Raw genomic sequence first — 16,064 nt, 5'->3', positions numbered from 1 at the left:
CCCGTGATTAAATCCCACTTGGCACCACGAGGAACACGAGGAGGCCCCGTCCCCTCCCCGGTCCCCCCGCGCCACTAAAACCAGAAACACTCCTCACAAACTAACAGACCTTGAGTCACTGCAAGGGCCTCTTTGTAGCAGGCTCTGCTACAGAATTTACTGTACATAGTCTTTGTTTGGGGATTCAGAGTTTATCCAAGGACCTTCTTTGAACACTGAGAACTGACTCCGCAGCCGTTCGCCGCCTCGCTCGCAATTTACTGCAGGCACCCGCTTGTGTTCCTGGAACCGTCTCCCCTCTCCCTCCTCCCCTCAAAGTTGATTCTGTTGACTATACAGGGAGCTCAGGCTTTTAACTCTGAATCACAAAGTTAGATGCCTGAAGGAGACAGTGCCAATACCCATCTGTCTAGTTAACAATTCTGTAAACAGCAATGGTACCATGAGAAGATTTCCACCCACTCTTCACTCGGAGGTTAAATTCATCTCCTTTTCCCATTTGTGAGTTTTAGCTATAAAGTGAAAAGTTGATGTTGATTGAAGAAACTATTCCTCAGATATCCTGCACAAAAGGCATTCATCTGTGTGTTAGGATGGTTCAAAGCAAACGTTTATGCATCCTAGATTAATTTATTAAATGAAATTTATGCCGCTTGTTGCTGATGACATGAAAAATTTAGAGCTTCTACTACCGTGCTCATTTGGCCTCCTTGCAAGAATAGACTGTATTTCAATTATCTTAGACTACAGACAAAGAGGAGAGGAACAAAGCTTTTCACAAAGACTGTCCTCATAACTAAACCAGCATATTAAAAATGGATTGGGAATCTCAGAATAAAACTGAACAGGTTAAAGTACAGCTAAGAAACACTTGGAACATTGGTGTGTGTGAGGAATAGCAGATTTCAAGCAGGTCTTTTGTAAGTATTTTCTTCACTTGAGTGGGTGACAGATTGGTAAAAGAGAAGCTAGAAAAAACCAGAAAAGGACTTATCTTCCCTGAGGAGTTTCCTTTCCAAGTCCCATCCTCAAGTCACAGCAGTTTCTTGGAGTCAATGCTTAATCTCCATTTTTTACTCTACTCCTGACCCATGCTGTATTTCCCCCTCTCTCTCATGAGGTCACAGCCTTTACATCACTCTGTCATACACAAATTCTTCTGGCTCGACTTCCCAGAGAGAACATGGAAATTCTCTGCAAGGCTCTTCAGAACATTTTGATGAGGAACTCTTGAACGCCTCAATTAAACAATGTTTATTACCTAAATACACTTGGGTAGGTCTTCAAGGGAAAAATATAAAAACATACCCAGGTCAAAAATACCCTACACTTCCAGATAAAAACACACCCAGGTCAAAAATACCCCACACCTCCAGCATTTCACGGAATTATCGCTGCAGTTTTAAGCAAAAGCAAAACAACATCATCACAGCCTTGATCATCCAAACACTGGTGAAATCCCTTGGCACAAAGTTAAACAGCTAAAAATTAGCAGGAAAGATGCCCAGCCATTACATGTTGAACTAAATAACACTTTAGAATTATTTTAAGCAACTGAGGATGAGATTGTGCTTGGAACCTTGATATTAAGTGGCATTGAATAAGGCGTTGGCTTTTAAATACATACACTTGTGTATAAAAACAATGGTTGTAATTACCAAATTAATGTTTTACCTGAGAGAAGCTACTCTTTTCTTTAAATTAACCTCACACAAAGTTATAAAAGACAAACAGAAAGATCTAAAGCACATTCTTCCTCTCAATAATTTCCTCTGCTGCAGCACACTGCTAAAATAAGAACGACTTCCCAACACCACCTCAGATACTTGTCCTTGCTGCTGGCAGGTGAGATTGCAGACACGCTTTTTCACTTTTAACCAGCTGATTTTGCACTTCTTTACCTCTCTTTCTTTAATCTAAAAGGCATATTTAAGCTCAACCACACCTTTGTTGTGCTCCCAACTTAAAGGGATAGACTATTTACTCATCTTTAGGATGATTTCAAAGGGATTCTGTTAAATGCCCAGTAAAATATTTCTGAAGGTGTCCTCTTTCTTTCTTATTTGGCTAAAGAGGACAAGATGACAACTCTATTTTTTACACAAGTTTTAGAGAAGAAATCAACAATAAATGTTGCAAGAAAGGATTTCCTGAGATATGGGGAGATTCTTCAGCTATCACGTAACAGCTTCCCACTTTCCTATGGAAGCATGAATAATTATTTTAAATGGAATAAACACAGTTAAAGATGAACCAAACCAAGAGGCTTATTTTATATATTTAGGTTGGCATCTAATCTCAGAAGGCATGGCCATAACTCATCAGGTAACACCAACCTGCTACCACAGTAACTCATCAGCTGTTTCATAGTGTGATCTCTCCCTGTTAGGAAAACAAAATTTCCTAGACTTTGCTCTCTTACTGATTTTGCATCTCATTTGTTTCACATTCACTCAGTTATAGCACTTCAGCAACTACTCATAGCAAAATATGGGTGTAACAGTCATCATAGTGACTATTATTGCTTTAAAGGACAAGTTAATGTCATTTAAACATTAAGATCACATTAAGTTCACTGCAAGTGTTCCATTCACAACAATTTATGAAAACCTGCTTGAAACAAAGGTGAGTATGTGCTTGAGCCTGCTTGGAAATCCCTGCATGAAGCCCTGTCCCTCCACAGGCACTTTGCTGGGGTATCACCACTCATCACGAGAGATGTGCTCTCAGAAAGTGCTCCAATGACATGGATATGGGAAAAAACAGCAGATTCCTTAACTTTCCTGTCAAATTTGACTAAAATGCATTACTTGGGCACGTGCTCTCTCAAATATGAAAGTGAACTCAGCAGAAACACTTCCCAGGTATTGGGAGCTAAATTGGGGATGTTGTTAGAAAGCAGGAAAAAAAAATTTGAAAAAAAAGAATAAAGGGAGGGGGTGCAAAAAAACCAAACAACCTTTTTTTTTCCTGTGCTGACAGTGCCATAAAGCCCAACTATAGATCCTGCAACCATTTCAAAGGCAGGAAAGGCTGAGGCCTTCACTGTGGTGTCCACTGGCTTTGAAGTGCCGAAAGCAGCTGCTCCCAGCAGATAGGAACTGTGGTGCTGCTGGAGTTATTTTTTTCTTCAAAATATACTTTCAAATCTAACAGCTGCAAGTAGAACAAAGTTGAGCTAAAGTATATTTAAAGAAAGAAAAAAAAAAAAAGCCACCAGTTTCTCTCTAAGAGTGTTCTCAGTGGATACTTCAAAAGCAAGTGGCACTGAATCAGATGAAGCTGGAAGCAGGAGAGACATACTGCAAGATCCAAAAGTTCTTCTTCACCTTATTAATGGATTTCAATGCATTTGAAAAGTTAACAAAATATTAACTGCCATGGTTTTATACGGTTTTGTCCTAATTCTTTTTCAAGTAAAAGAAAAAAATACATAAATATCGGTATATATCAGGTTGTTTGTTGTTAAAAATATCAGATAAATATCAATATATAACACATCACTGTGGTTAAGCTTCAGGCAGAGCAATCTTTCAGCCCCACAACCAACATGTTCACAGCAGTAATCTCTTGGAAATCAATATTCCAGGAGAGTCCTGTGAAGCACAGGCAACTATTCATATAAAGCAGAGAGGTGAAACCACAGCTCCCAAGTCCCTACATTTCCAAAATATTTCTCAGATTGGAGAACAGGATAACACATCAGTTAATTTGGTTCTCCATTACCAATTTGATTAAATTTATGGGCAGGTGAATTGTCCAGTGTGCCTTCAGCACTACTCCTGCCACTCGCTGTGCCAAGTGACTCAAAACAGAGCTCAGGGTCAATTTTCCTTCCCTTTGTGTGTAAATTCCATCTGACAATTAGATTCAAACACTTGAGGCAGAACATCTCAAAGCAATTACTACATTTTTCAGGTAGCTAAAATATCCAGGATTTTGGCTGGGTGTCATTTCCAAGTGGAAGTCTGCAAGAGCCCTGTCGAAATGTATCCCCAGTTCTAATTTACTGCTCTATTTAAACTGTTTCAATCAGCCTATTCCTCCCCAAGTAACAACCAAAGAAATATGCAGTAAAACCAAGCAAGGAAAAGTCTGCTTTAAAAATGGTTTAGGAGCTCTGAAGCATAAATAGAGGGTAATACAGAGAAACAGAAGTTGGAACTACTGAAAGGAAATTTTAAGTGTGGAAGGACTGAGCTCATCCTGCCCCGTGGTGGGGCTGAAGGGGCTTTGTGCAGCAGAAAGGACCATACAAAAGGAACATCATTTCCAGTGATAACCCACTACAATCTGCAGGAAGGGTCACATATTTTTCATGCTCACAAGTTTTCAAAGAACATTCCAAATGAAGTACAAAGAGAAACAAATTTTTAGAAAGGGCATAAACAGGATTCCGCTGAAAATTCTTCTGAGGCTCTCATTGTTTAGCTGTTTAGTGCTGAAACCCTTTCCTTTGGGTTCCAGTGATGTTTCATAAAGCCTAGCTGTTCTTTCTTACAGTAAAAGCAGCTATCCTAAATAAAATAAAAAGGAAGCAGTAAACTTCTCCTCTGAGTGGAAAAGGCTCTCACTGATGTCGACCACAATATCAACATTGTTACAGAATAGCAATGTAAAAAGAGTCAACAAAACCATTTTAACCCTCACATTAATTTCTTGGGTTTGGGTTTTTTTTTGATCCAGTCTCCAGAAGGTGTAAATATAATAGGGATGAGGGTATAAGAAAACACATAAAACCAAACCATGACAATACAAGACATTATCATTTGCCTTTAGTGAGCAAAGCCAGCTGAGTACTGGGCAGAACATTTTATCTATGGCTTGGTAGGTCTTACCATGGATAATAAAGAAAAAAATTACCATTTGTAGGTAGGAACAAGAATGTCCTAACTCCTGATACACTGCAGATTAGTATTTACCTCTCTCAATCATGTTCCTAAGATTGAGAACAAGATCCTGGCAACCCAAGTGGTGACACTGATAATTCTAAGTGAGGACAAGGAAAATACTTTGATCTGAACCAACAAACTCCCTCCTACACAAAACACACTTGTTGTTCCTCCTGAGCACAGGCAAAGGTCTCTCCCAACACCCACCAAAGCCATCTTGTTCCTTAATTCCTTGAAAAAGCCCCTTCCAGATGGGCCAGAGCAGGTCTCGTGCCAAAGCCAACTGCACTGGTTCATCCCCTTACAGCACAGAGGATGAAAAGAAATGAAACCACATCCCCTGGTGGAAATGCAAACTTACATCCACATTGATAAGAGAGAACCTGTATGGATTAATCACATTATTCCTATGAAGCACTAAAAAAACCTTCTAATCCTTTACCAGGTGTTACCAACAGAGGCCACTTTACTTCCATGACCAAGCAGCACTTTACACCAGCTGGGATGGGCTGTGCAGCTGTGCAGCCCTCAAACCTCTATCATGCAACAATTTGTCTACTTCTACTTCTGTTTTTTCCCTTCACACTCCATGACACTACTGAACTCAACTTTCTTGTCTCCACCCAAATGTTTCCTGAATATTCCCCAACCCTGAAATTACTTTTACAACGGAGAAAAATCACCACCAGTGGGCCAAAACAAGCAGTTGTAGGAACACACCCCACGCTCAAAAGGATAAAAAGAACAAACCGCTGTTTCTCGACAAGAAGAAAAACAGATAATGCATTAAATAACTTAATCTGCTGATTATGAAAATAGGTGTTGCCACCTGTAAGCCTGGGAAACAATTTGAAAGAGTCGGAGGTACAAAGGATCACAAAGAGGAAACAAAAATATTTTCTGTGGAGGCTCTTCCTCCTCCATCCCCCAACAAATCAACTCTGCAGATCTATAAATTGTGTCTTTATAGGAAGGACAGAAACACACAGTGAGAACAGGGCTAAGCCTGCCCCAGGAACTGACCTACAGCTGCAGGAAGGGCTGTCCCTCCTCCCCTCCACCTGAAGGAGCAAAGCCACTGACCTGTTGTTCATAGTTTTTCTTGACCTCCTCCAACTTCCAGGAGAATTCTTGGGATTGTTTTTCCCGTAGCAATTTTGATCTGCTTAGATCAGCTTCAACCTCTGCCATCTACATGGTAAAAGAAAGGGAATATTTAATTCAATTTTTTTTTTTTAAAAAAAAAAAAGGCAGAGTTTGAAATGTTCTGATGTTTCTACAGTTGTTTGTAAATCATCAAAGAGGAGAATATCACTTGTTGGGAATGGTAACAACGTTTGTGGTCAAAATGAATATTCAGTCACCACAGGATTATTAGTTACCCAAGGACAGAGTGATCACTTATGTCATGCCACTCCCTAATTACAAAGTATTGACTCAGTTTTTCACTCAACAGTGCTGAACATCCCATCAAAATTAAGTGAATATTTTTTCTAGACACATTTAAGACTCAAATATATTTCACTCAAAAATACACTGCCTGTGGAAATTCAAGGGAAATCATGTGCGAGTCAGTGCATAAACTGCACATTTAAAGTAAGTTTACATTAAATCAGAAAATAACTTAAAAGAGAATTATTTGGCTGCAAGTGAAGTTCTCTGAAGATAGTCATCGCCTCTGAATAATGAGTCCCACAGATTCCAGCACACAGCATCAAGGAAGCAATTTCACAACTCAATTAACAAAGGCTTTTGTATCAAAAGCACAACTGTTAGCTGCACATCAGGCATGTTTCCAGGGGAATATATATATATTATATATATTACTATGCTGCAGTGCATACTCATCAATTACTTTTAGATCTAGATCCCAACACAAGCAGTGAATAAACCATCTCCCTAAAAAATGTCTCCCTAAAAAAGAGCAAAGGGTGCAGAGGTCGGGAGGGGCAGTGCTGCCACAAGCCCATCTGCTACACAAAAAGAAGAAACACATGAATTCCTGAACCACAAGCCAAAATCCTGCTTGGCCTAAGGGAGTGCTCAGCCTTCAACAGATGTCTGTGCCAACTGGCCTGGACATCACTCCCAAGCCAGGAAAGAAGAGGAAAGGCAGCACTCGGAGCGGGAAAAGCATTTTATTGGAAAGTAGTTCTGCAAGAGAGGAAGGTGCAGGACTAGGAGCAGTTGGCCAACTAGAAAGTAGTAAAATAGAATAGAAAGGAAGCAGCTCTTGAACCTCACTGTACTATCTGCCATTAAGAAAAGGAACTTCAATGAACATTTTATGAATAATTTCCTCCCGCTCCAAACTTACTCAGATTGCACATCCATGGCCATACTTTATTCAGGTCAATAAAACCCAGAAAAATAACAGATCTTGTTACTGTATTAAAGGATTTTTTTTTTCCTAACAGAATGAAAACATTCTAAAACGTGAAATAATAAAAACATATGCAAAGATTCTTTAAATCTACTGGCTTTTGTGGTTTACTCATTAGGTCACATTCATATATTTCCTACGAGTGCAGTGAAGGCTCCTGATCATTATTTGCCAAACCCAGGAAGCCCCAGATCTGAAGTACCATGACACAGTCTATGTATTGTTCCTCTTTTTGTTGGTTATTATTGGAAAAAAAAAAAGCAGATCCTGCAGTTAAAAACCATCACTCCCCCATCAGTGGGCATCAGGTGACTCTTAATAATCACAAGCTTGACAAAATAGGAAGCAGATGGCAAAAAAATATCACACAGCCAGACTAATGAATCCAATATTGACTATAAGAACTGAAAATGCCAGGCCCCATCCTACTCATCTCTGTAATTAACTTTACCACACCCCAAAAATGGCTTTAGAAGCCCAGCATTTCTAATGTAGTTAAAAGTACAACGTTGCTATGGCTACTGCAGCTGTTGTTTTATAAGTGACACATCCCACCTAACCACAAAACAAGGAATTTTCCAGTATGTTCCAATGTATCAGGTGATTTATCTAAAGAGTATGTGGATGCAGAATCACAGCAAAGGCCAAAGCTCTGAAGAGAGCCACAGCAGTGTTCCTTTGATGTATTTCCTTGGACCTTGGCTCCTGCAGAACAGTGTTACTCAACTGTACAAAAATCATTTACTATTTCTAGATTTTAGCAGGCAAGTAGGGACAGAGTAAACCTATGGTTGATTCATGGAGCACAGTAAAATTCACTTTCAAAGTTTCCCAGACCGTGGCAGAATTCTAAAAGAAATCTACTGTCATTTTAAAATTACAAGTGACTTAAGTTTTCCGAATTCTTTTGCCCTTTCTTTAGGTTTGGATTGGTTTTGTTTGCTGGAGGTTTTTTAAACGAATGAAACTATTATTAGTCTTTATAGAATGAGACTATATCTCTTTTGGAGCAGAAATAGGGTACTACTTTAAGTCATCCTGAAGAAATTGCAGGAGAGTTATGTAGTACAGAGAATGTCAGATTAAAATAGTAGGATTTGTTGTATTGCCCTCGTGGGTCCAGTTTGCTGAATGCCTGTTGCTTTTATAAGTTTGTTCTTGCTTTTTTCTATTATTTGCTGTCTGCGTGGGTCTTAAAAATACCAGCAATGAAGACTTCCATAAAAATAATTTCATGACAACAACAAAAAGAGAATTTCCTCAATTCTAAGCCAGCATCCTGAGCAATCCATTGCAGTGCCAGCCTGCAGCACCCTCCTGTCAGCAGCAAGGTTGGGTTACAGTAGGTGAGTTTGGAACACTGAGTATATGGTCAGGCAGAATTACAAGCTGGAGTTATGCTTGGAGATCTCAACCACACGAGGGAGTTAAGGAAATATCCCTTTCCTCCCCTTTTTTTTGATCACCTGTTGCTTGGTCCTGATTTCACCCCCTGGGCTGCATTTTGTGAAGTCCCAGAGGGGATGGTTTAACTACTGTTTGCTCTGTGAGAAATTGGAGCCAATAAAATCTTGTTACTTAAATTAAAGCCCCTGTCTTTTAGGGACAGAAAAATGGATTTTTCCATCCTGTGCACATGACTGGCAGCAGCCACAGTGGCCCTGCCCCTGCTTGGGCTCCAACTGATTACAGGAGCTCATTAATGGAAGACAGAGTCGTTCGGAAAAGAGTAGGAAGAGACACACGTTTAAGTGGAAAACGACAAACGTTGTTCCATAGGGTGTATAAACTAACACTTTATACTCTCACTCCTGAAAAATCCCTAATCAGTATCATAACTGCAGATATCTTTATAACAATGACAACTCGGGCTTTGTTAGAAAGATGAAACAACTGCCACCATCCCTTTCTGACTTGCTGGCAAAGACACTACATTGTGAAAGATTTTGATGTAGCACTCTCAAGTGGAGCATGTTTCTGGCATTATAAGATCAGAATCCGCTATCCCACTGCGCCAGAGTTTCAGAAAGGCTGGCATTGTGACCTCCTCACCCGCTGTTTCATTTCTGCAGAGTCTTTCTCTGAGTTCAGCTCCACCTGCCGCTTAAACTCCTCCAGGGCAGCGCCTGCCTGCTGGGCCTGCAGCCTCTGTACCTCCGTCACCCGCCTCAGCTGCTCCTCCTTCTCCCTAGAAAGTCACAGAAAATTTTCAGAGTTCAAGTATCAAATAAAAGAACGAGTGTGCTGGTGTAAAAGAGAGGCCTTTAACCCGATCAGTTGAAAATAAGTATTCAGATTTCAATTTCCTGTCCCAGCTTCTGCCCAACTTCCCTTGGCAGGGCTTTGAAGAAGGGAATGGAAGGCCCGAGTTATTTTCGCTTTCTCCGGTTGAATTTCGCACGCCCAAACACGGCCTTCAGAGCTCACAATACCTCCACCTTCAAAGTCTGTGTTGACTTTAATGCTTCACCACCTGCTGGAGAACCCCCTTTTTTTAATCCAACCATTAAACGAGATTCCATGAACAAAATTTAATAATAATATATAATTAATAACAAATGAGATTTAATTAAGTTATATTTAATGCCCCCCCCCCAATATTTAAACAAATTCCTTTTAACATGATCACCTACTCCCATTAAAATAAAAAATAAAAAAATTATCCCAGTGCCATCTTTGCTCAGACAAGGTGCAGGATTATTCCCTGCTTGTCATATCTCAAAATGCAAAGCAGGGTAATGCGTGACATGTGGTACCTTCTTAATCTATTAGAAACCCATAATGCTGTAATACCTATTCAGCCTTTGCAGATGTTAAATCTCTATGCAAAGATATTTTATATGAACAGCCTCTACTATTTGGCATATTAAACTCGAGACATCTACAGAAATCAGTCTGGGTTTCTCAGACACGATGGTTCATCAATAGTAACGAATCTACCATATTTTATAATAAAAACCAGAGATGGACATCATATTGCCACAACACAGACAAAAACTCTGGTGACCAGTAAATATTTAAGAAGTTTTGATGTGATTCCTCAAATAGAAAGCAACCAGGCAGTGTTTGTAACTTTCTGTGCCACGTTTCTATTGCCACAGGTCAGAGGAGTTGCCTGACTTTGCGTTAAGACACCGGGAAACGCGACGGTGGCATCGCTGGACAAAGCTGGCTCCACCCATGGCTTGTAACAGAAGACACATTCAAAGAGACCTGTGGCTGACATTTTCATTTTACAGGCAGAGAGGAAGTACCTCACGATAAATTTCCCATTTTGACAGAAATTATTTCCATATAAAACAAAGCCTCTGACACATGAGAGACGGAAAAGCCCAGCTAATTCACCCAGTCTGTCACCTTGCCAGCACTGGAGGAGCTATTGCAGCACTGAGTGAGCCTTTCAGAAAGGTCAGGAAGCTGCCAAGCCCAAAGTTACAGTATTCACATCCTCTTCTGTGGTTTTCAGACCAGACTTTGACAATGGGACAAAGAACATAATCCTACATCTTCACAAAGGGGCTGTTTGCAGTGGAGGAGAGCAGGGTAATTCCATTAGCAAAGAGATCAAAGAAATGCCACAAGCCCTGAGTCAGTGTATTACTGTTTACTTTTATAGGTTTTTTTCATGATGCATATTTTAAAGAAAAATAAATTCTTTTGGTACCTTACAGCTGATGGAATAATTGAGATGTAGGGAGACTGCTCTTTTCCTTACAGGAAAAGGAAAATACCTTTCTTACCCAGCAGAAATGAGGAAAACACAACAACATCCTGTATCACATTTCTGGTGATAATTGTTTAGGGGTTTTGGGTTTGTGTTCATAGAGGACCTGTGCAAATTTCTTCAAATTTGCTAGAGAGTATCCATCACATCCACTCAGATATGCTTTATTTTCATCAATTCCATTTCCTAGAGTCCTCTGAGGACGAAGCATAATCTCCATTCATTCACGAGACAATAAAAATTACACAGCAAAAAACCAACAAATTAACATTTTTTTCCCCCCATCTAAATTCAAGTGGCCAAAAGATCATTTAGGATTTAAATTTCTACCGCAGAGGATCCAGAAGATCACAACTGCAAGGACAAAACTCCTCCACCATTTCTCAGAATGGGCACAACCAGTGATGCTTCCAGAGGTTGAAGTGCTATGAAAAGCTCATTATCCATCAGCTCCAGCTGCAAAGGTGTTTGGCTCAGTTATCCCCCCAAACCCATGTGCCAGGGAATTGCTGAATACAGATATTTTTAAGTTCACAGCTGTTTGACACTGAATTACAGTGAGTACCTCGCTCCCCTCTTCCACAACAAAAAGAAGAATTTGTAAGAGGTTGAATTATCTTCTGAGATCCTCATAACAGCTCTGCATCCTGGAAGGGAGGATGTGGTCAGGCTCACCAGCAGAGCTCTGTCCACGTGTGTCACCTTGGAGGGACCAGGGAGAGGGGAAAACCTCCACTCCTTCTCCCTGAGATCCTTAACTCAGCACAAACAAACCTCCCTCCCTGCAAAACACATCTAATACTTCCACTCCCCACTGGAAACGAATCCAAAAATCAAAGCTTACTCAAACACATCCACACTGACAAGTGTCACGAGACACTTTTGGTCAAGTCAGATGGAAACAGAACAAATCTAATACAAGGACAAGATGTCAGTCCTCGTGCCCTTAGTGAGGCTCCAAATTTATGCATCTTCTTCCTTAGGAAGATTATTTTTATTTTGAAATATTATGATGTAAACTTCTAGGAATCTGGTTTTATGCAACTTCCTTTCTTTTAAGGACTTAATCCCATGAATAAATGCAACATCTCATTATAACCAGGAATAAAACTTCATTTTTAAGGGATGTGGGAGCCAAAGCTCTCCACTTTTTGTGCAGTTCAGATTTGTACAGAAGCTTAGAAAACCTGTACAACAATGGCCCTCGGTTCACAAATATAAGAAAAGCTTCACTTTTTCTTCCCAAGACACCAAGCAATGTGCCTTGCATGAAGCACTAAAATATTCACTTTGAAGATTATTTTTTTTTCAGTTGGACTAGTTGTGGGGCCCAATACAACACAATTACATCACTTAAATCCCCTAAAGCTGAGCCGGCTTGAATGTAAAAACAGGGTGAATTTACTCCTTGGCCCCAATTTTAAAAGCAGCACATTCCTTTTGTTTCAGTGTATAAAGGATACACCAACGGAACCAGGAATCTTACACAGCACAAACCATCTCAGGGAAAGCTGACTCTGAAGTCCAGAGTTTCAATTTGAGAAAGCAGCTCTCTGAAATGTGCTGATAAATGGGAAATACGAACATCTTACATATTTTTTCTTCATGCTTAATCATAAATATTTGCTTTGCTTCCTGAAACGTTTTCTGAGAGGTAACAATTAAACACACTGAGACGTTACAGCATTGCAAGTGATGTTATTGAAACATGAGGCAATCCAGGGATTTACAGGAGAGGTTAATTAAACTTGGGATGTTGCAGCAAATGTTGGATGAACCAATATGTTACTCACGGGGTTCCCACCATTCCAACAGCACCCAAGAGCAGGAGAGGTGCCTGTCTGGGTCTCAGCCTCTTCAATAAATTAAATTAAAACCCTTTAGACATGGGGTGTAAGCACACGTGAACAGAATGGACACACCCAAACTTTCCACGCAAAAGCAAATTTCAGGAGTTTCCTCTTAGTATCTTCTGTGTATAAACTACAGACACAAGGACCCATCCAGTACACAGACACAGATATTTGACTTTGTACAGGGAAATATAAGCTGACCCACAGTCCTGCTCCTGATCCCAGATTGCCCCTCACACGGAGGTGCCCCAGTAACATCAGGACTCTACATAATTGCAGCAGTTAACTCAATTTATACCCAAATGCAAGATCCATGACACCACATTTTGGTGCCACAACCACTAAAAACCACTCCACGCTGCAGCCCCTCTGACTTAACTCCTACAACACCGACCATTTCAACTCCATAAATAACGTATCAAGGCCTAAAGTCCCATGTATTTGCAAAAGAAGGGGTTGCTGGGTTAGTTTATCGTTACACAAAAAATGCTCCAGTAGAAATGTCAAATCTTTGAAACACACAAAAAACAACTTTGCTTTTCCTGCTCTGCTGTTTCCGACAAAAGGTGATGGTGAAGTGCCAGCTTTGGGCCTAAATGCACCCACCCAGCCGTGGTTGGAGTATCCAACTCCACAGGCAGATATTCCAGGAAAAAACAAGGCCTCTCCTACTATGGCAGCACCCAGACATATGGAATATGTGCAGAACACTTCTTTTTTGGTGTGGAGAGGAAGAAAGACGGCGTGAAGTCATTCAAGCGGAATGATAACTAAACCAAAGCCAGATCAAAGCAGCGAAGAAGAAAGACTGAAATGTGAAGCTGAAATATTTATTGCCTTCAAAACACCATCCCTACCCTGTCCCTGGGCACTTTAATATTTCGAAGTTGTTAGAAAGCATTCTGACTTGTTTCAGCATTTCAAAGAAATAAAGGCAAAAATATGAAGCCAAGAACAATTTCGTCGTTCGCTCCCCAATTTTAAGAATAAGATGAGCTTGTCTTTATGAGAAAAAGCACAAATCCACTTATAAATTGTTTACAGTTTGCATAATTTGAGATGTTAACATCAAAAAGCTGGTCTGCATTCCTTCAAGTAAGCTATAACAATGAATATTTACAATACAATTATTATTTTAAACGATATACTTATGTTTTAAATAAATCATGAGATAACATTAACAACTAAACCACTACTTAGAGCCATTAATGAATTCAGAGTAAATAATACTCCACGTGTGTAGTATCACACAGAAATAGGAAGAATAATGCATCACATTCAAAATTAATGGCTCACAAATTAACCAGACATCGGTTAAACACACTAATAATTATTATAACTATTTCTCATTATAATAATGACAGGGTACTGTTGTGCTAGGTGCTGTACAAACAGAATAAAAACAGCAACTAGGAAATGATGAATGAGATGTGGCTTAAAAGGCTGGGCCAGTGTTGTAAATGTGGCTGGAAAGGAAAACGTTATAATTTCACTCAACGCTGCAGAAACTGTCTCCAAGATTTAGATGCACCACATATATGAAAGACCACAGGGGCTCAGTTATCCAGGGAGGAGGATTAGGACAGAGATTAATAGTCATGGCTTTTCCATGCTGAGACGGCAGCTAAACCTCAACCAGGAGAACACAGAGGGGGGAATCAGAGAGACAGGTGGAGATAATGGCTCAGAAAAGACGAGACAAGACGGTAATTACAAGGTGGACCAGCAATCAGCAACACAGACACTGAGGAGATTCATGAGATACCCAGAGAAGAGGTGCAGAGAAGGGAAGATAGGGATCAGAGAGCAGCGCTGTGGTACAGAGAGCTGGGGGGAGAATAAAATAAACCATCTGAAGGACAAACTATGTGAGAAATCACCAGGCAGAGGAGAAGAGCCAGGCAAGAAGAATCACTTAACACTAACAAAGCACAGCCCAAGATGTGTGAGGACTGACAGAGCCAAGAGTGGTTGGCAAACCCAAGACAATGAGGATGAAGCACCAGGATTAAGCCTGTTAAGGAGGTACAAGGATGCAGAACTCATGCTGTTATTCTACTTACTTAAGGTAAATATTTTTATGGCTAAAATAATTGTACTATCATAGTTCACGACTCAGAATAATAATATCCATGTTGTAATGGATAATACAGAAATTTAATTCTGAGGGATAATGAGTATCCACTCAGCTCATCCCTTTCTCAGGTTGGTGTAGTGGACATGGACTTTCACAATTTTCGTTTCATTAAAAGTATTGTTTGAATGATTAACTTCAACTCCTCAGTGAAGGTTGGTTGTGTTGTTGACGAAGCTGAAAGAAAGTTGTACAAAGTACACAAAAAGTGAAAGCAAAATTAAGATTATCAAGTGTAACTGGAGCCATCGTAATCATCAAGCAACAACAAGGATCAAAGTTTTTTCGTTGTACTATTTTGTAGTTTTTAAGTGACCCAAAAAAGATGACAGCCTGAAACATTTCATGCTTTTTAACAATCACTAATTGAGTTCAATCCTCTGTAAGACTTTCTTTAGCCAACTGAAGGCTTTTCTCATTCCATCAATATTTCAAGGCTATGTAGTGCCCAAAATATAATGCACTGATTATATATAAAATACACAGATGTCAAAGGGAAGCCTTTTGCAATAATAAGGGGACAATTCTGACATTTGTGTCAATTATTTGTATATCCACCTAGTGAATGCAATAGCAATAACCCTTAATTCCATTAATTATTAGAATAGCAATTACAGCAAGTATTTAAGTGCCACAGCATGATACACCAACGCTCTTCACCTCACAAGGCAACACCTTTCATTTCATACACTTCTACATTTCCATAGCTGTTATCACTAGAGTGATGTCATATGATATCTCTATAACCATCTTGAGGGACATGACAGTCCCAGAGACAAGGACTAAAAATCAACTGCTACATTCTTTTTCCCGGTACAACCGGAGCTTTCCTCCCAATACATATTTCATTATCGCCAGCAGGTCTCCAGAGAAACGGGGGGGAGGAGGGGGAAAAAAAAAAACCTGAAAGGCTGTAAATAGTTAATAGAACACTTTATTTTTTGCTTTTAAGTGAGGCAATTAAACAAAGCTCCCACATTTTTGTGTCCTCTGCTCAGGGCTCACGTCGTGGCCCCCGGAGCGAGGGTGACGGCGCCGCGTTCGCCGGGGCTCCAGGAATGTTTACAATATGCTGGAA

The 16,064-nt window shown here is 40.0% G+C and overlaps 1 protein-coding gene across 4 annotated transcripts in view; it reads right to left on the bottom strand.

The window, feature by feature from the left end:
* CEP112 (centrosomal protein 112) overlaps nt 1–16,064 on the bottom strand; it is a 155,072-nt gene that overhangs the window by 90,997 nt on the left and 48,011 nt on the right. For 3 of the 4 annotated variants that reach the window (XM_064676103.1, XM_064676102.1, XM_064676104.1), the window contains exons 18-19: nt 9,328–9,463; nt 5,976–6,083 (exon numbers count right to left, since the gene is read on the bottom strand). In XM_064676103.1, the coding sequence (XP_064532173.1) occupies nt 5,976–6,083; nt 9,328–9,463 (244 nt within the window). The remainder of the gene's footprint in view (nt 1–5,975; nt 6,084–9,327; nt 9,464–16,064) is intronic. The other variant, XM_064676105.1, reaches the window with a different exon arrangement.

This window comes from Pseudopipra pipra, chromosome 19 (assembly GCF_036250125.1).
Source record: "Pseudopipra pipra isolate bDixPip1 chromosome 19, bDixPip1.hap1, whole genome shotgun sequence".
Lineage (NCBI taxonomy): Eukaryota > Metazoa > Chordata > Aves > Passeriformes > Pipridae > Pseudopipra > Pseudopipra pipra.
Note: the sequence above shows the minus strand (reverse complement) of the source record. Positions and strands in the feature narration are given on the sequence as shown.